We start from the raw sequence: 24650 nt of genomic DNA, 5'->3' as shown, positions 1-24650 counted from the left end.
ACTGGGGAACGGGATCCCTTCGGCGCCCCGTGGCTGTCTATCCTGGCGAAGGAGCTCGGTTCCCACACGTTTAAAAACGCGCCAAAGGTCTGCGCGTCTCGCGGGCCGCGGCGGGTTCTGCCACCCCACCCTTCGGGAAGAGACCTGAAGGCGAAATCTCGCGGGGCGCCGAGACGAACGCTCAGCCTCCGTCCCCCGCCCCCGCCCTTCCCGCGGGCGGGAGCCGCGCCTCAGGACTCGCCCCAGCCCCGTGGGCGGGAACGGAGAACAGAGGCTAACCCGGCGGGAGTCTCGGCTCTCCCCGCCCCTTCCCCTCCACCCTCGGCGGTAGATTGGTCACGCCTTTTCGAGGCGCGCGGCGCTCGACTGGCACTGCCTGCGGGCCGGAGCCTTCGCCTCTGTCACGGCTGCCGCGGGCTGGCTTGTGAGGGGAAGGGCCTGGGCCCGGGCCTGAGGTACCGGAGTCGTCGACCGGACCGGACCGGATTGGACCAGACCGCCGAGGCTCGCTTCCTGCCCTTCTCAGTGCTCGCGTCGCCTCCTTCTTGTCCCCAGCTGGCAGGCTGCGGGGAAGGCCTGCCGGAGCCATGGAGGATGAGGTGGTTCGCATTGCCAAGAAGATGGACAAGATGGTGCAGAAGAAGAACGCGGTGAGTGCGGCGGGTGGGCCGGGAGCGAGGCCGGGCCGAGCCGCAGCCCGCGGCGTCTCCCCGGCCCCACGCCGCCGGCCCGGGTCCTCTCAGCGCGAGCCGGCGTCCGCGTCCGCCGAGGGGCGGCCGTGCCCGGCCCCGGGCCCGCGCGCCCAGGCCCGGCCCGCCCGCGGCTTCCCTCCTGGTTGGCACCGCCGCCAGAGCCCCGTTGAGTTAGGAATCGGGGCCCGTTTCCCCTGCGAGGCTAAACTCCCAGAGTAGTAAAAACTACCCAGCAGAAGGTGCCCGAAAGGCTGGAGAGCGGAGGCCCCGGCGGCGGCCGGCCGCAGCCTCGGCCGCGGACGGGGCAGCGTTCGGGGGGGAGCGGTGACCCGACGTCTGGGTGCTCACACGTGAGTCTCCCCATCGGGGCCGAGCTTGCACGGGCTGTCTCAGCTGTGCTGCAGGCACAGTTAGCACTCAGAGAATTAAGAAATACATTTTCCGGGCTCTTGGAAAGTGGCTAAACTTTCTGTTGTTGTTGTTCTTCTTTTCGTTTGTTTGCACACCCCCCATCCCCCTTTTTTGTTTTAAACAAGGGGATCTCCACAGGGATAGAATACAAAGAGCTCTGGTAAGAGTATATTGAAACCACGGTGCTGCTGCTGCGGGTAAACGAGATCCAGACAAGTTTCATTTCTGGGTACTGTCATCTTGCCCTGGATGTACTTATGTGGCCACGTTCTTTATGGTTTATACGAGGTCCTCACACTACATTTCTTTCTTTCTTTCTTTTTTTGTCTACCTGTGAATGCCACTTGCAAGCCTTTTACTGAGCTTGAACTGCCACAATTTCACCTGAACGTGTGTTACTCTGTGTTAGCACATCGAACAAATACGTGAAATAATTATCTCCCATCTATGAAGTAAATTCCACACCATGCTAATATGAAAAAAAAATGGAAGAGTTGCTCAGGTTCATACAGCGCTATAGAGTTAAACCATCTGTGCAGAATGCTTTTGTAACTCACAACACAGACATGGGCACATAAAATGTGTCTCTTTTCCAGATTAAGAGACTGATTTAGAGGTTAAGTTCTCCTGTTTAAGACAAGCACTTACTGTGAGGTGTGGATTAAGTCAGAAGCCAAGTCTTCTAATGGACAGCATCACTGCCAGACTAGGAATTAGTGTTAATAGTAAATCCTTGGGGCTTCTAACGTCCTCTGTTCCTCTTCCTTCAACAGGTGCATTGCCCAGCATTTAATTTCATGCCCTGATAATCTGTATTTGCAATTTGGGCCATTTAAAGTAGTTCCTGTTTGTTTTCTGTTCCATATATGAACCGAGGCCATTTATTTTTTTCTTACCGATTTAGCCCTTTCATTCACCCACCTTAAATGATTTGCTTTTACTTTGATTCATTTGGGAATTTTTTTTCTCTACCCGAAGGTCTTTAGACTTCCACAAATAAGTTTGGAGGGGGGAAAAAGGGCTGTGTTGGGTATTTCATTTTTTTCCCTGTAATCCATCTGGGAAAGAAAGAGTGCATAAGCCCCAGTAATCCTTAAATTCTATTTTCATCTCAAATCTAAGTTTTCTGATAGTTCAAAACTTCATTATGAAGACTTGCTCTGAAAAAGATAAAAGGTAAAACTCACACACACACACACACACACACACACACACACACACACACACACACACACACACACACACTTATATTTGAAACTAACAGGCTGATGAAATATAGTGAAAGGGCAGGATGATACTCTTCCCTTCCCCAAAGTATTTGACAGAAGCTCTTTAGGGTAGGAAGATAGGTAAGAGGGAGGTAGATAGATGGAGATAGATAGATATTGTCCCATCCCCTTTTTAAATCTGTAGTTTCTGATTTTCTTGAGTTGGTGTTTTGGTTTCTTCCCTTTTCTTGGTGAGATAGTGTCTAGTTAGGTGTAGCACAAGGGTCTCCGAAGCTCATGTGGAATATTATTGCTTCGTCCTCCTAAACTGAGATTGTATAATTCACCTTGCCAAACAAATGAACTTTTTACTGGTTAACTGGAGATGAGTCTCTTAGATTTGTCTGCACTGCTTCAGAACTTTGCTGTTCAGATCTCAGCCTCTTGAGTAGCTAGGATTACAAGTATGAACCAGTATTGTCCAGCTATGAGCTATTAAAAATTGTTTTTTGTATTTGTTTTACACTTTGCAAATGAAATCTGGTTGTCAAGTTCGAATGCTATTATTGGATCTTGTTTTGTCTTAATACTTCTATAGATACTACACTAAAACAAAAACAGCTACCACTGGGCTGTTAATCTGATTCAGGTATTTTGCTAAGGATAGTACTTATCTACTTTACCTCATTTGTTGCTCACAACATTACAAGGTAAGTATTTATCCCCATTCTAAAAGTAAGAATTGAGAAAATGCAAACTCCCCCTAGACTCTGAATTTTTTATCTGGGTCTCTTGTGTAACTGGAATTGTGGCTGTATATTACTATCCCTGGCTTAGTACTATGTGCCCTCCTCCTGTTTTTATTAGTGTATATTAATTGCAACATGGGGGATTTCATAGTGATATTCCCATACTTAGTACAATGTTTTAAAGAGCAGTCTGTTATATCTTGTATCTATACCTCATTTCTTTTTATTGATATATCACATTTGTTTTCTCATCTTTTGATACATATTTAGATTGTTATCACTTTTGACTGTGTGTTGTTTTGGTTCTCCTTTTGCTGGCAGTCTACCACTTGAGCCACTTCTGGTCCACTTTTGGCAGTATGAATAGTGCTAAGAACTTTTCTGTACCAGTGTTTGTATGGACATATTTTTTCATTTCTATTGGGTGTATACTTAGGAGTAGAATTGCTGGATTGTATGGTAATTATGTCTAATTTTTTTTTTTTAATTTGCTGGGCTGGGGGTAGAACCTAGGGTTTTGTATATGCTAGGCAAACATTCCCCAGCCCTGTTTAACCTTTTGAGAAACTGCTCCCTCCTCTCTTCCCAGTAAAAACTATTGCTTTCCAAAGCAACAGCACCAGTTTACATTTGGACCAGCACTGCATAAGAGTTCCAATTTCACATCTTGCTAACTTACATTCGACCAGCACTGCATAAGAGTTCCAGTTTCACATCTTGCTAACATATGATATTATCTGTTTTTTAAAAAATTATTATTATAGTTTTCCTAAGTATAAGGTGGTATCTGGCAGTTTTGATTTGAGTTTTTCTTACATTTGAAAATATTAGGTATCTTTTCATTATTTGTTGACCATTTGTGTGTCTTTTTTGGAGAAATATTTTCAGATCTTTTGCCTCGTTTTCCCCATTGCCCCTTTCTCCTACTTTTTGTTGTTGTTTCAGGTAGATGTTTAGAGTCTACTCTGGGACTCAATGCATACTGGTCAAGTAATAATATTCTGTTCTTTTGTTCATTTTTGTTTTTGTGACAATCATTGATATGTAGCTTTGAACTCACTCTGTAGGTCAGGCTAGCCTCCAAATCTTGATCCTTCTGCTTCAGTCTCTTGAGTGTTCCCAATACAGACATGCACAATTATATCTGGCTTACATTCTTATGTTCTGAATACTAGATCCTTATCAGATCTGCAGATATTGTCACCTGTTGTGGCAAATGTCTTTTTACGCTTGATAGTGTGCTTTGTAGTACAAAACTTTTAATTTTGATGAAGTGAATTTATGTAGTTTTTCTTCTGTTGCTTTCCTTGTGCTCTTGGCATAGTAAAACTACAAATTTGGCATGGCATAGTAAAATTGTAACTGAGCTGCAACTCAAAATTGTATAGTGTTTTAAAATTTTTCTTTATTATTATTTTTGAGTTGGGGTCTTCCTATGTAGCCTAGGCCTGGAATTCACTGTATAATCCAGGCTGGTCTTAAACTAATGATCCTTCTATCTCCACCTCCTGTGTAGCTAAAATTACAGGTGTGTGCCACCATGTCCAGCTGGTGTTTCCATTAAAAAAAAAACTTGTAATCCCAGCACTCATAAAGCTGAGGCAGGGAGAATGGAAGTTAGAGGCTACCCTGGGCTACAGTGACTGTCTCAAAAAAAAAATTTTTTTTAAACCCTTGCAATTTCAAAAAAATCTTAAGATTTGAACTCATCGAATGTAAATATACTCACTTAACATGCTGCCTTATGGCTATTTAAGAATGTTACAGTAGAAGTAAATACTTCTGTATATCAGCTGTCTCATGTGTGTCAGGTCTTTTGTTTTGTTTATGAGGTACTAGGGATTGAAGTAGGGTCTCACTAATGTTAAGCAAGTATTCTACCACTTGAGCCATACCCCTACTCCTTTTCTTTTGTATTTTGTTTTTGAGCCAGGATCTAGTGCTACCTTTGCCTGGGCCATCCTCAAATTCAAGATCCTCTTGCCTCACACTTCCTGAGTTATTAAGGATTATATCATTAGGATTATACCACTCTTGTCGCCTTTCTTCTGTTTTGATATTTCATTTGTGTTATTGAATGTGACCACTTCACTTACTACTCTGGGTCAGTGTACTTATTATGCTCACCTATCTATATATAAGAAGCTGAAGCTTGAAAAGGTCAAGGAACATTGACAAGTACTTATAATTAGGAAATGACAAGAACATGGATTTAGATCTAAATCTGTCACATGTATATAACTCATACTTAATTGTAAGTACCGTATTACTTGCTCCTTTTAAAAAAAAATCTTGTGAAGAGGGATGTTTGTCTACTAGTCTTGTGTATACTGGGCTTCTGTACAAGTTTAAACACCATATTTTGTAAAAGCACTTATTTCTGTTAATGGATACCAACCAACAGTGTAATTTTATTTTTCAGCCAGTTCTGTGAATGAAATATGGCTTTGGAAGTTAGTTTTTTCTTTCTCTTGCATCATTATCCATAGCAAAAGACTTGACATTTGGAGGTAGGTGATTGGGAAAATAGAATACAGCTTTTTGTTTGGTAATGCTATGTGCTTGAGTTCATAGAGCAGAGCTGACACTGGTGAGCTACTGGATAGAAAGGGCAATGGTATAAGATCAAGGGCTTATAGTATTTTGTTTTGGGTAGGTTTTTTGGTTTTGTAGTGCTAGGAATTGGACATCAGGCTTTGCTAGGCAAGTGCTGCACCACTAAGTGACATCCCTAACCCCTGAATTTCTTGTCCTTGCTGTTAATGCTTCCATTGTTAAGACCTTGAGCAGGTCAGTTTCCATTTCTTGGTTAATATTCTTTTATTTGGATAATTGATAATATATAATGTAGTAATTTGACATGCTCAAAAGTTTGTTTGTCTTAGAATTCTGTGTGCCTGGTAATGTAGTTTAGTGTTAAAACACTGTGTTAGCCTATAGGTTCAATCCCCAGCACCAAAACAAAATAAGTTAAATTCCATAAAGCCAGTGGGGGTTTCTTTCTTACTCTCTATTCTATCCTCAGCATTAAGAGTATTTGTTGAGATGCAGTAATTTGGTAGAAATGGGAATAGACCTTACCTTTTAAAGTTAATAATCATATGGCCATATTCAAGTTTCCTAATATACCTTAGTTTTGATTTTCTCACTTGCAGAATGGAGGTGCTAGAGTACTTGTGTCTGTGGGGTCTGTTTTGAAGGTTTGAATGAGATAATACATGTGAAGTATTTAAAATAATACTAAGCACACAATAATGCTCAAAGATAGTTGTTACTGAATCCGTTTATAATTATCTGCTTTTTGCTAATCTCACTCATTCAGATAATCATAGTTTTTTTTTTTTAAAGAACTTTGAGTGAAATATTTATCTTAACTGGTTAGAATACATGATAATTATGGGAGAATGTTATAATAGCTATCCATGAGTGTTAGTTTTCCTCCCTACTATGGCCTATATTTCTAAATACTGTCTCACTAAAGAGGTATGAGTAGACAGGGAAAATAACAAAAGTAATACAAATCTATTGCCTTAGAAAGTAACTTAAACTGTCACATTTCTGATGAGTTAAAGTAATCAACTTCATATATGACCAACAGAGTTACTTATATAAGCTTTGGAGAGACCCTGTGTTTTAAGGAACTCCTTTAAGTGTTGGTTCTTTTCCTTCTATTTTCATCTTTGAATCTAAGTCTTTGATCATCTTCTGATTTGAAGTAGGTCAGAAAGACCATGGAGATGTGGTTGGAAAAAAAAATGTTCCTAGTAGATAGAGGGTACAGAACTAGTCAGTTAATTAAAACCCTTGGAGTCTGATATATTTGGTATTTCAAATTTTTCAGATTTTATCAAAAAGATACAGTGCACCATCATACATTGTGTAATTCTCATGGTTGGGATCTGGGCAGTTCCTCATAATCAGACATTGATGTTTCTGAAGTGAAACAGAGTACTCTAGGTGGGATAAATAGAATAAATAGGACATGAGTAGCTTTACATCCATTGAAGTTGTTTTGCTGCCAAATAACTTCATTAAAAACCTATGAAAGAACTGGAAGCATGACTAAAGTCCTAGAGCACCTGCTTAGCATGCTTAAGGCTTTCTTGAGTTCAGATCCCAAATAACAAATCTAAAAAACAAAACAAAACTAAAACATATAAGAAAGGATGGGGATGTGGCTCAAGTGATAGAACACTTGACTAGCAAGAGCGAGACCCTGAGTTCAAATCCCAGTATTACCTCTACCTCCAAAACGAAATCAAACAAAAAACTCTGTAAGAAACATGCCTATATATGTTGGGGTTTTTTTTTTTGAAGATTTTTCATTTTGGTATACACATCTGTGTGTTTGTATTTGCTCATAAAAATGCAATTCTGTGGAAATTTTTATTAACTAATAACTTTTAACTCAACATCTTTTTCTTCTGTAACAATGTTTTGCAGTTTTTTATTCCCTCTAAATAAAAAGAATTTATAGAACTTCACATCAGGAAGGATCAAAAAGTGTTATAACCTGTTTTATAATTCTTCCTGAATTTAAACGCTTCGAATGGGGAAAAAGATCACATGACTGGAAATTTTTTCTTGTTTCACACTTATGAAATGTAACACTATGCAAGTTGTTGCTTGCCTCATCCTTTAGGATACATTGTGTTTCATTGATTTGTATGAAGGGTGATTTTCATATTTTATTATTTTGGAAAAGAAGATGACTTTATACGTATCATTGGCCAAATGGTTGTAGTAGTGTATTTTCACAAACAGCACATCAAATCTAGCATCAGAATTTGTAGTTGATATCTTTGATTTGGAAGAACATTTAAAAGACATTAGTGAGGTACTCTTGAACTCCAAGGAAGTAACTGAACGGCCATCAGTAGAGTGAAGAATGGCCCCTCATAATACAAAGCAGCATGTTGTTAGCTCTTTTATGGATTCTTTTGTGTGTGTTTCTTTTATTTTTTTCCCTTTTGGTGACAAAGTCTTACTCTGTACTTCAAGCTGGCCTCCAACTTGTCATCTTCCTGGCTCAGTCTTCCAAGTGCTAGGATTACCATGCACCACCATGCCTAGTCTATCACTAATACTCTTGGAACAGTTCTGCATTATGGGGTAAATAGCGATAATGTAGAATATGAGTCCAAGTGTTTCATAAGCCTCTGTCTGAATGTGAAATAGTTTTAGCAACACTTAAGCTTATTCTGCTAGTATTTTCTATTTTATGTATGTAAAAGTTGATTTATAATGCCAATTCTAAAGGAATCCTTTTGATAAACAATATTTTGAGGGAAAAAAAAAAACCGAAGAAAACATTGTCAGAACTAGAGGTTTAGCTCAAGTGGTAAAGCACCAGCTGTAAATTAAAATAAGGCCTGAGGGGCTAGGAAGTTACCTCAGTGGTAGAGTGCTTGCCTCGCATGCATGACACCTGGGGTTCAATTCCTCAGCCACCACATAAGCAGAAAAAAGCGAGAAGTAGTAGCCTTGAGCTGAAGAGCTGAGGGAAGCACTCAGGCCCAGAAAGAAAAGAAAATAAGGCCTGGAATTAAAAATAAAAAAGAAAATTAAATATTGTTGTCACTTAACTTTTTTCTGTATTGCTGGTATCTGTAATAATGAATGTTCAAATATAGTACATAAGGTGCACATTTAAATAGGACTAAGTGAATGTGTTAGTTGAAATATGAGATTAAATGAATATCAAATTCAAATGCTTAATCAAAAAATGTAGGTGGCACTGTTGCTTATCTTTTTTTTTTTTTTTACTTGAGGTGCTTTCTACAAATATTCCATGGGTCTTAGTAATCTATCTTGATCATTACATAGGAGTTTTTGATTCCTAGTAGGAACTGGAAATGGGTAGGCTTATGAGCTTAGCACAGACCTTAATTAGGAATTTTCTTTCAGAGCTTGTTCTTTACTATTATGCAAGAACCAAGTAGGTAGCAGTGTTCTTGTGAGACTGTAAAATACAGACTGGGAGCTGGGCGCCAGTGTTTCATGCCTGTAATCCTAGCTGCTCAGGAGGCTGAGATCTGAAGATCACGGTTCAAAGCCAGCCCAGGGAGGAAAATCTGTGAAACTCCAATAAATTTATCTCCAATAAATCACCAGAAAACCAGAAGTGGCGCTGTGGCTCAAGTGGTAGAGAGCTTGCCTTGAGCTGAAGAGCACAGGGACAGCGCCCAAGCCCAGAGTTCAATCCCCACCGACAAAAAACAAAAAAAAAAAAACAAAAAAAAACCCCCAACAGACTGGGAGATACAGAGAGACAAGTGTGAATTTTGTATCCCCTCCCTGAAAATATGCCTTTTCTATTCACCTTATGCTTGAGTGAATGCTAGAGGCACTGCAACATCTATGGGACCCACTTTCTCAGGGTTGACTCCTTCTCTAGGCAGGTGTTCTGTATGGAAACCTGAGTGTGTTATACCACTGTAGTAAGGAGTCTTACATTTCTTCTCAGAATATACATATTAAACCACTACCAAAAAGAAACTTTCACACAACAGTATACACCAGTTAAATAACTAGTGCTGGTCATAACTCATTAAGTTGGTTTTTATGATCCTTATTTTCAACCCTACTTGAAATACTATGCATACATATACATGTATGCATCTATGAGTAAATGGGCCATTGTGAGTTATTTGCCTACCTAATATCTTTAGAGCCATGGGAATTCAATATGACCTTATTTTGTTTTATAGGCTGGAGCATTGGATTTGCTCAAAGAGCTTAAGAATATTCCCATGACTCTGGAATTACTACAGGTATGTATTTCTATGAATAATTGTTTTTGAACTGGTAATTGTAAAATACTGAAACATCTTTAGTACAGGTTTGTTTTTTAACTGTCCTATTGGGGTATATTCTGTTTTTTTGCTGAAGATGGCATCATACATCAATGATCTCCTAAGTTGCCATTATTAAAAATACTCTCTCAAGAAGAATAAAACATGAATCTCCAGGGTTGACCGAGAAAGCGCAATATGAGATAGTGTTGAACTTGTGGCCCTGATTTGATGTTCAACATTTTGATTTCTTTTTTTTTTTTTAAGTAAGTTTTTTATTGTGAAAACACTGTACAGAAGGGTTACAGTTACATGAGCAAGGTAATGAGCAAGGTAATTTCTTATCAAGCATTATTGCCTCCTTTGTTTTTCCCACCCCTTCCCTTCCCTCCCATCTCCACAGCTACACTCCCCCCCTTCCACCTAAATTGTAAAGTTTATTTTTCAACATAGTGTCTTGTATATCTCATCAACATTTTCATTTCTTGGTCTGTCATCAATAGCTGCTGCCAGCATGACATAGCCTCAGGGTGGGATGGCTGTTTATTGCTCTTTTCCAAGTATATAAGACATTTGAATGTTTAGTAGACATTACATAGATTCATTACTGAATTCTTATTTTTCTTTTCTTTTTTTTTGGTCTGAGACTTGATGCTGATGCTTTTGCTCATTGGCTAGTGCTCTACCAACTGTGCCATACCTTCAGCCCCCTGAGTTCTTATTTTAATGTTCTATCAAAACTAAAAACATAAAACCTTAAAAGCCAAACTACTAAAAAATTTAGTCAGTAACTCAAATCTGCTGTTTTTCCATTGTACATATTTTATTATGAATTAGTGTCTTCCTTGATATTTCTTATTTCATTAAGTCAGAATTTAAGAATTACAGGAGTATATGATATGGTGGGAGAGCAAGTTATATATTTATTTTCATTATTGTATAGCTGAAATTGAACACTTCTTTCAATTTTGAAGGCACTAAATTTCAATTATATTAGTAGCATTGTGGGTGTAACTGAAGAAATCACAAACATTTTAGCTTCAGTTGAAGTTGTTGAAAAATGTATTGAAGTCCATTTTTGCTCTTCATATGGCTATTATATCTTTACTAGATCTTGTTTCATACTTCAATAAGGGAGCAGGTATGTTAGTATATTACATTTTTAAATATCCAATGTTTTTTCCAGGGTTGTTTTGGCTGTTTAGCGTCCCTTGAATTTCTGTAATTAAGGGGAAAAGCTTGTTGGTTTATGCACATAAGGCAGATAAGTTTGCTGTAGGCATTGCATTGAATTTAATTAGTATTTACTCTTAACATTAAAGTTTTCCAATCCCTCAACATAAGATGTCTTTTTATTTAGGTCATCTTTGATTTTTTTCCACAAAGTTTTTAGTAGTTCTTATTTGTGTTAATATTGTATATGCTTTATAGTAGCTGCATAAAATGCTGTATAGACTTTTACCAAAGGTTGAATGGTTTGACTGGGATCATAGTCCAGTGGGTAGAGTGCTTACTGAGCAAGGTCTTATTTAGGTTCAGTCCTCTGCACTGAGTAGGGTTGATTTTGATTGATGTAGTAGTAACCTTTCAGTCATCTTGGCAAAAACTCATGAGTGATCATGAAGGAAATTTTTCTTCTGAAAACTCTGCTTGTTTGCGTGATGTTAAAGTGTCTATTATGTTTAGTCTTCTTTTTTTTTGTTTCACTATCAGTATGTAACTGATTCCCTTAATTTGACTCAGCTATGGCTCTCTCTCATTGCCAAGGTATATTGTATATTGTCTTTCTAAATGAACATTTGATGCTCCATTGAAACCTTGTGCCAAGGCACATGATTTCTCAGTACATCAGAATGTATAGCTTATTTTAATGATTCATTATATAGTCAACTGATTAACCACATAGTCCCAATGCTGTTTGCACACTGAGTACTTTTTTTAATAGCCCACCTATCACATCTTGTAAATCTTAGCATATTCATATTTTCAGAAACAGCCCCTGGAGTTTAAAGGGTTTTGTTTTGTTTTGTTTTTTCCCCTGGTAGTGGGGCTTGAATTCAGGGTATAAGCACTGTCCCTCAGCTCTTTTTCTTTTTGCTCAAGGCTGGCAGTTTACCACTTTGAGCCACAGCTCCACTTCCAGTTTTCTGCTGGTTAATTGGAGATAGGAGTCTCATGGACTTTCCTGCTTAAGCTAGTTTGAAACCACGATTCTCAGATCTCAGCCTCCTAAGTAGCTAGCATTATAGGTGTAAGCCACCAGCACCCAGCTAGTTTAAAGATTTTTTTTTTTTATTTTTTTATTTTACTGGTTGTGGGGCCTGAACTCTGGACCTGGGCACTGTCCCTCTGCTCTTCGGTTCAAGACTAGCGCTCTACAACTTGAGCCACAGTGCTACTTCCGGCTTTTTTTTTTTTTTCTGTTTATGTGGTGCTGAGAAATCGAACCCAGGGCCTCATGCATGCAAGGCAAGCTCTCTACCACTGAGCCACCTTCCCAGCCCAGTTTAAAGAATTTTTAAAGACAAATACAAACTTGGTAACTCAACTAAATGACTTCCTAGCCAGTCCCTCTCTTAATTCCATTCCACTCAGAATATTTCCTAAAGACCAAAAAGTGTATATCCTAATTTTACTTTTTAGTCTACCTCAACAACCTTACTTCTTCTTATTTTGATTGGACAATCTCTTCCTTAGTTGAACATGTTTATGATAGACAACTGTATGCTCAGAATGGATTTCTTAGGTGCAAAGCAAGATAACCATTGACTTTAGTAATTAAAACATTGTAATTAAAAGCAATCCTCCAAAAGTATAGTTTATTCATCTATTATCTTTGGTCTCCTCTAAGCTTGTCCTATAATACCATTTTCTTTGTTAATTTGTGTTAACTCTTATGCACAGAACTGCTTTAGAAACTGAAGTTATTTTCTCCACTCATTACAGAAATAGGGTTTCTTGGGGCTGGGAAGGTGGCTCAGTGGTAGAGCGCTTGCCTTGCACGCATGAGGCCCTGGGTTCGATTCCTCAGCACCACATAAGCAAAAAGAAAAAAAGCCGGAAGTGGCGCTGTGGCTCAAGTGGTAGAACGCTAGCCTTGAGCTGAGGGACAGCGCCCAGGCATAGAGTTCAGGCCCCATGACCGGACCCCAACCCCCCCCCCAAAAAAAGAAATAGGGTTTCTTCTAGAAAACATGCTGTTAACCCCAAACTATTTGGAGTCTTTAAAATTATGTTGTCCCCTTTATCTTTCTGCTATTGAATCTTACCTGTTTTGCTCAGCTTTCCAAGATGTAGCTTAGAATACTCCATCCAATCATATATTCAGTTCTTGAACAAAACGTCTTTCTTGAATCTGTCTTTTTGTGGAGAACTGAATAATTTAGAAGGAAACCTTTAAGTACCAATTTATTTTTCTACCTCAAAACTTACAGCAGGAGTTCTCTTTTTAACCTCTAAGGATTTCTTCCTTAGACTGTATGTTTTGAAAGATTGTCCGCTAATAACCTGAACTTACTAAATAATTTATCATTCATTACTTCTCATCCATAGTTGAACCTTTTTGTTCTTTCAGCACAGTTTGAAAACCATTGATGAGTTTGAAAGAGCATAGACTTTGGAGGTAGACAAATCAATATTAAAGTCCTGAACTTTGCTAATTCGTAATAGTGTAAAGCTGGACAGGTTATTATTGATACTTCCAGTCTCTTCATCTTTAAAAATAAGGATAATGGTCTCAACTTTGAAGGGTTGTTAGAATGTCTATTGAATGTGATGTCCTGGCCACTTGCTTATTACTACCATATGTCAAATTTGGTACCATATGATTACCTTTATCTTGCGAAGTCTGTTTTAGTATCTGTGATTATATGCTAGTTACAGGCTCATACTCCCTAATCTCCCTAAAAGTGGATGTAAACCTCTGCAGATGGTAGTTATTGTGTGGATTCCTTTATTATAAGTTGCTCTTGTGCTCTGTGATACCATTCATGTAGAAAAATGCAATGAAACAGATGTGTATAATTAGTTGTATAAAAGTACATTTTGTATTTTATCCTTTGGAAATACTGATTTCATTTAATCAGACTTACTGAGTAGTATGTTTACAGACACTAGTGGTGTGTGTGTGTGTGTGTGTGTGTGTGTGTGTGTGTGTGTGTGTGTGTGTGTGTGTGTGTGTGTGTGTGCGTGTGTGCGTGTGTGTGCGTGTGTGCGTGTGTGTGCGTGTGTGTGTGTGTGTGTGTAATCACCAGTGTTTAATCTGGATGTGTATGTACCTTTAGTCTTCTAGGATAATTCATGTAATTGATGTAGGTTTTTTTATGCTACTGCCCCAGAGCTTGAATTCAAGGCCTGGCTTCTGTCCTTAATGTTTTTTTGTTTTGTTTTGTTTTTTTGTCAAGGCTAGTGCTTTACCACTTGAGTGAGCCACAGCTTCCACTTCTGGCTTTTTGATGGTTAATTGGAGATAAGAGTCTCATAGACTTCCCTGCCTGGGCTGGCTTCAAACAATGATACACAGATCTCAGCCTCTTGAGTAGCTAAGATTGTAGGCATGAGCCGGTATCTGGCTCAAATAATTCAAGTTTTAAAAAGATTTCAAAGCAGAGATGGGAATCAGAAAAAGAAGATGTGGATGATGTACTAATTTGTTTGATGTACTAATTTGTTTGAAATAAAATTGCTGTACAATTTTTTTTCAGTCTACTAGAATTGGAATGTCAGTTAATGCTATTCGTAAGCAGAGTACAGATGAAGAAGTTACATCTTTAGCAAAGTCGCTCATCAAATCGTGGAAAAAGTTATTAGGTATAGTTGATCTTTATGTTATTCTGGCTTGTTAAAATGGTTGTTGTATTTTTTCCTGTTTGAATCTAGATGTATTAAAAGCAGTGCCTCAGAATATGTGTATGTAGGAGGGATGTTTAACCTCCTTGAAAGTTGTATCAAAAAAAAGAGTTGTCAACAACAAATGTCACCAAAAGAAAGAAGAGAGGAAGAAGAGTGTTTAAATTTTTGTGAGAGAAAAAAAAAGACATTACAGCTGTGCTAGTTTTGCTCTTACATTTATTAGAGTTTACATTCTTCTTTAGAAAACTGTATGTGCTGGTGCTGGGCCTTGAACTCATACTCAAGACATGTGCTCTTGCATAGCCTTTTTGTTCATTGTTCGTATTGTATCACTTGAGCCAAGCTTCCATTTTCAGCTTTTTTGCTGGTTAATTGGAGGTAATACTCTAAGATTTGCCTGCTGGAGGAGGCTTTGAACCTTCATCCTTAGATCTCAGCCTCCTGAATATCTAGAATTATAGGCTTGAACAATTGGTACTCAGCCTAGAAAAAAATGATTTTTTTAATATTTTGCAAGGTAGGGATGGAGGTGTGGTTCAAGTGGTAAGGGTGCTTGTCTAGCAAAGAGGAGACCGTGAGTTCAAGCCCAAATAGTGCCCCCCAAAAAAGTTCAAGAAAAGATTTGCATGTTAATTAGTATTAGGAATTTTTGTTGTTGTTGTTGGTCATGGACTTGAACTCTGGGCTTGGGCCCTGTCCCTCAGCTTTTCAGCTGAAGGGGAGCGCTTGAGCCACAGTGCCACTTCAGATTTTCTGGTGGTTTATTGGAGATAAGAGTTTCATGGACTTTCCTGCCCGGACTGTCTTGGAACCGTGATCCTCAGATCTCAGCCTCCTGAATAGCTAGGATTACAGGCATGAGCCACCAGTGCCCAGCTTAGTATTAGGAAAATTAAAGTAGGAAAAACAGAAATTTTCAAATACAATCATTAGTTACTTGTTACCCTTGTCTTTTTTCCCCTTCCATGCCATAGATTTTACTCCACTAACTATAATTTTACTGTATTATATACTTATTTATGGCCATTTTATGAAAATATTTTGTATTTTTCCATTGTAACGTCAGAGTAATCCATCCATGAGTGTCATGATTTAGCTGAGCACTTGCCTATTACTAAATTTGTTCTGCTAAATTACTTGTTTTGAATATGTTGATGAATATCTTCTGTTTAAAGCTTTCCCTTTCATCTTTAGCTCAATTTCTAGACAATTACTAGTACTTGTAGGTAGCAGGTAGCACATTTTAAGCAATTAAGATTGACCTGTTTTAGAGTTTTTACTTCTCACTACAACCTGGTTCTTGAACTTGGCCTTGTGCTCTTGCTTGGCTTTTTTGCTCAAGGGTGTTTTTTTTTTTTTTTTTTATTGTGAAACTACCATACAGAGGAGTTACAATTACATGAGCATGGCATTTTTTTTAAAAAAAATAAGTTTTCTATTGTGAAAATACCTTTCAGAGGGGTTACAATTACATGAACAAGGTAATGAGTACATTTCTTTTTTTTTTTTTTTTTTTTTGGGTCCGGTCGTGGGGCCTGAACTCTGGGCCTGGATGCTGTCCCTCAGCTCTTCAGCTCAAGGCTAGCGCTCTACCACTTGAGCCACAGTGCCACTTCCGGCTTTTTTCTTTTTGCTTATGTGGTGCTGAGGAATCGAACCCAGGGCCTCAAGCATGCAAGGCAAGCGCTCTATCACTGAGCCACCTTCCCAGGCCATGAGTACATTTCTTATCAAGCATTGTTGCCTCCTCCTTTGTTTTTCCTCTACTATTCCTGCCTTCCCATCTCCACCACTACACTCCCCCCCATCCCACCAAAGTTGTAAAGTTCGTTTTTCGATATAACGACTTGTACATCTCATTGTTGCAATGGGTCCACCTGTATCCCTAATTAAACAATTTATTTTTTCCCTTCCCCTCCCCAAATTATACCAACATCAAATACAGTGAAAATGGGTTATACCGTGGGGGAGGGACATAAAAAGCAACAAAAAAATCACCTTATAAATACATTAGAAACAATAACAAGAAAGAGAAAAACCACTTGTGTCCTTGTCTTGGGGTTCATTTTGCCTAACATCATCTTATCTGACCTTTTCTGCTTGTCTCAGACATATACTAGTTATTGTAAATAAGGGAAACCATGGGACCTGGCTTATTTCACTTAATATAATTTTTTCCAAGTCTTACCATTTCAAGGGTGGCATTCTACCTCTTTGAACCACACCTCTAGTTCTGTGAAAATGTTTCATTCACTATCCTGGAGATAACTTATTTGTATTTATATTTATACTACTATAAATTTTTGACTTCATGAAAAATTATTAAATTATCACCTATTGTTTGTAGTGTCATTTAAAAAAATGTTAGTACTCATATTTTTCCCATATTCTTTCCTTCCTTTTGTTCTATATAGTCTGTTAACATGTATATCAGATTTTATTTTTAACAAGTGCAAACATGGGATTTCATACATTTTTCAGATGGACCATCGACCGATAAAGACTCTGAGGAAAAGAAAAAAGAACCTGCAGTTCCATCCCAGAATAGCCCTGAAGCAAGAGAGGAAAGGTACTTCAAGGAAATTATACATTAGATGTCCCATAGTGTTTGTTACCTGCTCCATTATTGATGATCTACACTTCTCTCTCTGCTTTCCAATCGAATGGAAATTAGAAAATGTATATAGCCAATGATCCTAAGGTTTTAAGCAAGATTTCCTAGAATTTTAAAGAGAGGTAGAGGACTACATAGTAAAAAGAAATGATATAAATTATACCCATTATATTTGATTGCTCAGGCTTGCTGTAAAACTGATAATGAAGGTACAGATAAGGGATTCTAATGACTTCTTCCTCTTTTGACCATGTTTCTTGTTTTAGATTTATTTTGCTCTGAATCTTATGCTCTTTTTTTAATGCTTTTTTCCCTTACAAATTTAGCCATTTACCACAGAAGCTTAAAACGTGAAATACAGGCATGATGGGCTCAAATTGTCTCAGCTCCTTTGAGGTTTTTGCATTATTTTTTTTTGCTGTCACATACCATGAACCTGTGCAGTATCCAAAATGTTGCCATAGCAAATGATATTTGTATAGTAGATTACATCTAAGTAGTTCTTCTGGTTTGGGGGAAGCATGTAGTTTACCTGTTGACATTGACTTAGAGCAATGTGCGGTCCCTAGAAAAGCAGAGTGTAGCCGGGCGCTGGTGGCTCACGCCTGTAATCCTAGCTACTCAGGAGGCTGAGATCTGAGGATCGCGGTTCAAAGCCAGCCCGGGCAGGAGAGACTGTGAGACTCCTATCTCCAATAAACCACCAGAAAACCGGAAGTGGCGCTGTGGCTCAGTGGTAAAGCGCTCGCCTTGAGCTGAAGAACTGAGGGACAGCGCCCAGGCCCAGAGTTCAAGCCCCACGACCGACCAAAAAAAAAAAAAAAAAGAAAAGAAAAGCAGAGTGTAACAACATGTTAGAAATGGAAATGCTTAGGTCTCACTCTGAACTACTGAATCAGGAATTCTTTTTTTTTTTTTTTTGTCAGTTGTAGGGCTTAAACTCTGGGCTTGGGCACTGTCCCTCAGCTCTTCAGCTCAAGACGAGTGCTCTACCACTTGAGTCACAGCGCTACTTCGGGTTTTCTAGTGGTTTAATGGAGATAAGAGTCTCACAGACTTTCCTGCCCAGGCTAACTTTGAACTGTGATCCTCAGATCTCAGCCTCCTGAGTAGCTAGTGAGCCACTGGCACCCAGCTGAATCAAGAATTCTTGTGATAGCCCAGAGTTCTATTTTTAACAAGTTCTTCAGGTACTTTGAGATACCCATACTGGCCTTAGTCAGAAATCCTCCTCCTTCTGCTTCTTTAATAGCTAGGATTATAGACATGTACTATCTTGCTTGTATGTTATGAGCTTTTGACTGCTGCTGTGTAACCCACTTATTGCCTTAGAGGTATTTAGGACATTAGGCCTACTATCAGTTTTGACTTTATTTTTCAATTTCCACCAAGTTGATCTTATATTCCTTTTTTTTTTTTAGTAATACTAATATTCCATACACTTTAAAATAATACATATATTAGTACTAACTGTACTTGATGAAGGTTAAATAGCAGTGGTTAATCAAATTTATGTAGTTTTTTTCCTTGAATCTTTTTATTTTGAGATTATTTTCCACTTTTAGAAAATTAAGAATGAGACCTCCCATAAGTCCTAATGCAAAGTGTGTATATACATAAACTAACTTTATTTTAAATTGCAGATGTTTTGCCCTGTATACTCCTAGATATATCAGTGTGTATTTTCTAAGAACAAGTACATTTTTAAATATAAAACCATAGTACAGTTATCAATAATAGGAAAGTAACAGTGAAATAATACTTTTTTCTTGCTGTAGGACTTATTCCTATATTCTGTAGTTGTCCTAATAACATAATTTATTACAAGGGAAAGTATTTTTTCAACATATCACCCAGGATCACATATTTCACTTAGTCATCATATCTGTTTGGTATCCTTTAATCTGCAATACTTTGTTTTGTTTTGTTTTTTTGCTGTTTTTATATGACATTGGTATATAAGCCATAATGTCACAAATATTTTAATAGTCATATTTTTAAAATCTGAATTAAAAATATTTTTATTGTAAAGATACTGTACAGAGGGGTTACAGTTACATGAGCAAAGTAATAAGTCCATTTCCTATCCGGCATTGTTACCTCCTCCTTTGTTTTTCCCCTACCATTCCTTTCCACTCTACCTCTCCTAAATCTGAAGTTTTAATGTAATTTTTATTCAGAACTCATTGGCTTAATGCCTTGAATATATGAAGTATAAGAAAATAAGTAGGCATTAAAGCAAGAAGAAATTATTGGTATATTTATGAATTTTATGTAGTTGCAGTTTAACACAGTCTACATGCAAGTAGAACACATGATACAAGTATTTTGTTTTCCTTTTTTAAAAGTAATGCTTATATTCCATACACTGTTTTTTTAAAAAAATGTATATTAATACTAAATGCACTTGATGAACATAGGGTTAAATAGCAGTGTTTAATCAAATTAATGTAGTTTTTTTCTTATAATTTTTTATTCTGAGATTATTTTCTGAAATCTGTTAAAATGGTTGGTATCTACTCACAAAAGGAAAAAATACAATACTGGAGAAACTAATCTGAAGTATAACATAAAGGAAGTTAGATCTAAGTTGTTAGTAATTGGGATGCAAGACTTTGAGGAAATTATATGCTTAAATGATTAGAAGGAGGCAGCAGAATCTAAGAGGCAGCAGAAGTTGAAGCCAGTCACAATGACACTAATGAGGTAAGGCTGTCAGTGTACTAGGGCAGTTTTCAGTGGTCACACTGAGCGATTGAATATAGGAAGAGAGGCAATTTAATTAAAGCATTTAATTAAAATATTTAAGAAATTAAAATGTGTTTATTTACCACCGACAGATACTGTGGTGCATATTGAAAATACAAAGAGCATTAAGCCATAGTCAGATCTGTTAGGGAAGACTATTTGAAAAGCCTTATGTATGTAGACAGTAATTGTAATGTGAATGCAGATGATCATAAGAGTATCAGGGAGTATTGACTACAGTTACTAGACACAAATGATGGTTTTGTCCATTGTAGTCTGTCTTTGAGCTTTAAAAATCATATTTTTGGCGAAAAGTCAAAGAAGTTGTATCCTTGAAAAAAATGCAACAAGTTACATCTATTGAGGGAGAACAATTTAATCAGTGTTTCAAATGTTTAACACAAATAACTCCAATGTGATGCAATATAATTGGAACTAATCAGAAATAACCTGGAAATAACTTGTTTTGTTGAAAGTGAAATACAAAAAGTTAATCAGAAGCAACCACAATGATTAGGCTGCCTAGAAAGTTATTCCTGCTGTCAATGTTTCTTGGAAAAAATTAGGAAACTGGTTTATAGTATTTAAGATTTCACAGTATACATGTATAAGGAGAATATTGACTCATTGGAACACTAATTGTATAACTAAAATAGGTCTTTTCAGCCCTTTTATTTTTCTCCCTCTAATTTGTTGCAAGCTGTCATCTAGATCTTGCGTTGCAATTTAAGCTTTTCTTCCCTCACCCCATATTCTCATCCTATTAAGCTTTCCTCACACCAAGATCCTTGCTTTATATGTACTTTTTATGGAAAGCTGTAGTGTGTCTAATTCAATATAGTAAACACTGTAGTGTTGTTTTAAAGGACAAAGTAAATATTTGGTGTTTTAAAGAATAGAATGTGATTTATCTCTAATTTCATTTAGTCTATATGTAGGCAACGTTTTTCCTCATTATGTAAGAATCACTGAAATACTATCTTATTTATGTAGTCTAAAAGTTTTTGTTTTTTAGAGAGTGATGGTGATGTTATTTTAAGAGAGTTCTACCTGATTTTTTTGTGTGTGTCTGTATGCATGTATGTGTATTTTAGTAGTTCCAGTGGCAACATAAGCAGCAGAAAGGATGAGGCAAATGCTCGAGATACTTACGTTTCATCTTTTCCTCGGGCACCGAGCACTTCTGATTCCGTACGATTAAAGTGTAGGGAGATGCTTGCTGCTGCTCTTCGAACAGGAGGTAAGTTGTTTTGCTTCTCAGGCTTTCAGCATACCACTACTGTGAGCTTCATCTCCATAAATGTTGTTTTATGAGCTTTCCTTTCAATAGTCTCCCACCCTGCTTAGCTCAGAAACAAGTTTTTACTACTCATTACTATAAGTAATTCCTTATAGTATTTTTTGCTACTTACTACTATATAATTCCAAGAAATATACTGCTGCTACTATATAGATCTTCCATACTAATTTAAACTTTTCCCTGCATTTTTTCATTTTCCTGATTATACCACCCTTAGATTATGAGTTAACAATACTGAATTGTTAAATATTAGTATAACCTATAAATTGAATATTCATAATTGTGTTTAATTTTTAAAATTAGAAGAGTGATCTTGACATTTTTATAGGAACTTACATACTCTCTAGACTTAGCATGTAGAATTTTGTCTTTAAAGTCTCATATATAACTGAAATATATTCTAACTAAGTATAAAAAATGTGTATGTTTCTGTTTAAAAGAAAAGTTTCTTATATAGGAATTATTGTCATCTTTTACAAATTTACCCTTTTTCTTCTTTTTTATTATACTGAATCATAGCTAGTTTGACCAACTTTGATTTCCTTACTGTCTTTCTCTATATAAATATTCCCTTTTCCTTCCTAGTTTCTATTTATTTCCTTCTATCCTTTTGAATATTTGTATAGGAGTCTTCTGAGTGTGTCCGTATATGTGATTGGCAGATGAAACAAATGGTTTCTTTGCATTGAAGCCTGAGTCACAGGAGACAAGACAGTTCTTTCTATAACTTTCTCTACTCTCTGCTGGAGCAACCAGAATTTATGGAATTGTGAAATGAGGAGTTGCCTGCTAGATGAATTACTTCCTCACTCCTGAGGAAAAAGGAGTCATCAATGCAGGAGCACTATGGATATTAGGTGAATCCCAGAGGAGGAGTCTAGTGGGTAGTAAGAGGCCAGATTCTAACAAGACTAAACTAAAAGGACTTGAGGCAAATGGGGTTGAAGAAATAGGAATCATGTACTTAACTCTGCACTGGAATTTTTTTTTTTAACATGTAAGTTACAGTGTCTTGACAGTTCTTTGTACCTGTTTTAGATGACTACATTGCTATTGGAGCTGATGAAGAAGAACTAGGATCTCAGATTGAGGAAGATATCCTTTGCATGCACATTTATCCTTGTTTTATGTAATTGCTATGTTAATTGTAATTTTTTCCTTCTAGTTTATAATTCAAAGGTTTATTCAGTTTCTTGGTTGTATTATTTTGATTGGAAAGAATGTTAAAAATTAAATAAGGATAAGAACAATTTTTCCATTCTGCCAAGAAATTTATTCCATTTGCTTGTCCTGTTGTTCAAAAGTAAGCCTGAAGGTAGGCACTGGTGGCTACTCAGGAAGCTTAAGCTTGAAGTCTGAGGATCACAGTTTGAAGCCAGGCCAAGCAAGAAAGTCTGAGTTCAAGCCCTAGGAAATCAGCACCCCCTTCTCCCCCTCCCCCCCCAAAAAAAAAGTAAACCTCATAGTATTCAAGGCTATTCAAGGCATTTTGGTTTTTCTGCCTTGGAAAGTTGGGGAAGTAGCATTTGAATTTAATTGTGCAAAAAGTTAGGGACACACACACACAGGTAAAGATTTCTTAGTTGGAGATCTTAGCAAAGCATACATAATCCTGATTGTGAAGGGAAATATGTTTATGTTGGATACCATATGGTGAGGGGAACAGAGAATATCTTGGCCTTCTTAGGCAGAGAGCTCCTCTAGGGCTCAGTTTCTTCTGTGGCCTGGCCTTCTGTGCAGAAGAACTTGCTAAAGCATCTTTGTGCTCAGTAGGAAGAAGAGATTAACCTGCTGAGCCACCTTGAATGGTCTCTTCTCAGAAGACTGAGAATCATGGCCATAGTCATTGAGACTTAGTGTCTTTAGTGAAATTCATATTTGGACAAGTTAAAGTTTGCCTGTTTGAGCTCCTTTCCAAAAATTTGCTCACTTAGATTGAGCGTATCTGAGTTATACTTTTTTAAACCTTATTGATTTGCATGCTGTTGATATTAAACATTAAAAAAATTACTCATCTTAAGTATTAAAGTACTAATAGTACTATTTGCTGATTATATCTCAACTAGGTAGAACCAGAGCCTTATTTTTATTTAAATTTTGGAAGCAATTTTTATAACTGCTTAGAAATTTCAGGAATTCTTATTTTGGCAGAATAGAAAAAATATTCTTATATTTATAATTTAATTTTTTTCTTTTTATGTAATTTATATTTTTTTCCTCAACGGTCAAATACCTATATATCAAGAAATAAGGAACACAGATATGAAATATAAGAATAGAGTACGAAGTAGGATATCAAATCTGAAAGATGCAAAGAATCCAAACTTAAGGAAAAATGTACTGTGTGGCAACATTTCTCCTGATTTATTTGCTAGAATGACAGCAGAGGTAAGCATGTCTGTATGTAAAGTTTCTTGATGTGATTCCCTGATAACAAGTGGAAAGCCTATTTAAATAAGTACTATGTTAATAGTGCATATATAGCAAGTTGATATACAAATACTTACGGTTATTGAATCTATTGACATCAATGCTTTGACCCTTTTATTACTGTTATATGATATTGTTGTTTGAGTGACAAACAGTAAATCATCTAAAACTAGAACTGTCTTTATGAATTTATCTAAAATAATGAAATCTCTAATTACAAATATTGGTCAAGTATACTTACGTTGGTTTTATCTTTTTTTTTTTTTGGGGGGGGGTCCAGTCGTGGGGCCTGAATTCTGGGCCTGGGCGCTGTCCCTCAGCTCTTCAGCTCAAGGCTAGCGCTCTACCACTTGAGCCACAGCGCCACTTCCGGCTTTTATTCTTTTTGCTAATGTGGTGCTGAGGAATTGAACCCAGGGCCTCATGCATGCAAGGCAAGCGCTCTACCACTGAGCCACCTTCCCAGCCCCAAATTAGTTTTATCTTATTCATTGTTCTTAAATTTATGTAGGGAAATTTATAGATGCAGATTACAGTGTGGCACCAATCTATTAAGTATCTTGAGAAGGGATTTATCTTTCTACATAGCTAATAAAATTACTATATTTACAATTTTTTAAAGAATCACATTAAATTTAAGCCTTCACAAAGAAGAGAATATAAGTATTGAGAATTTATCATCCTTTTCATCTCACTTTGCTTTTCTCAAATTTATTTTCAAGAAAATTCAGGCATTGTAGCCTCTCACCTCTGTATACTTAGGAAGAATCCTTAAAAATATTTTTTTCTGATAAATTACCTTTCCTCATGCCCAATAAAGTACTATGTAATGTTGGCTCACTTTACTTTATAT

General features: G+C 37.3%; 1 protein-coding gene across 1 annotated transcript in view; it reads left to right on the top strand.

Moving 5' to 3' along the window:
- The first annotated feature begins 390 nt into the window (after positions 1-390).
- Tcea1 (transcription elongation factor A1) overlaps positions 391-24650 on the top strand; it is a 33604-nt gene continuing 9344 nt past the window's right edge. The window contains exons 1-7 of the mRNA XM_069990723.1: positions 391-650; positions 9771-9833; positions 14558-14663; positions 17187-17274; positions 21162-21307; positions 22406-22462; positions 23601-23755. Coding sequence (XP_069846824.1) covers positions 588-650; positions 9771-9833; positions 14558-14663; positions 17187-17274; positions 21162-21307; positions 22406-22462; positions 23601-23755 — 678 coding nt within the window. The 5' untranslated portion in view covers positions 391-587. The remainder of the gene's footprint in view (positions 651-9770; positions 9834-14557; positions 14664-17186; positions 17275-21161; positions 21308-22405; positions 22463-23600; positions 23756-24650) is intronic.

This window comes from Dipodomys merriami, unplaced genomic scaffold (genome assembly GCF_024711535.1).
Source record: "Dipodomys merriami isolate MVZ:Mamm:240054 unplaced genomic scaffold, mDipMer1.0.p SCAF_4, whole genome shotgun sequence".
NCBI lineage: Eukaryota > Metazoa > Chordata > Mammalia > Rodentia > Heteromyidae > Dipodomys > Dipodomys merriami.
This window is presented reverse-complemented; position numbering and strand designations above follow the sequence as displayed.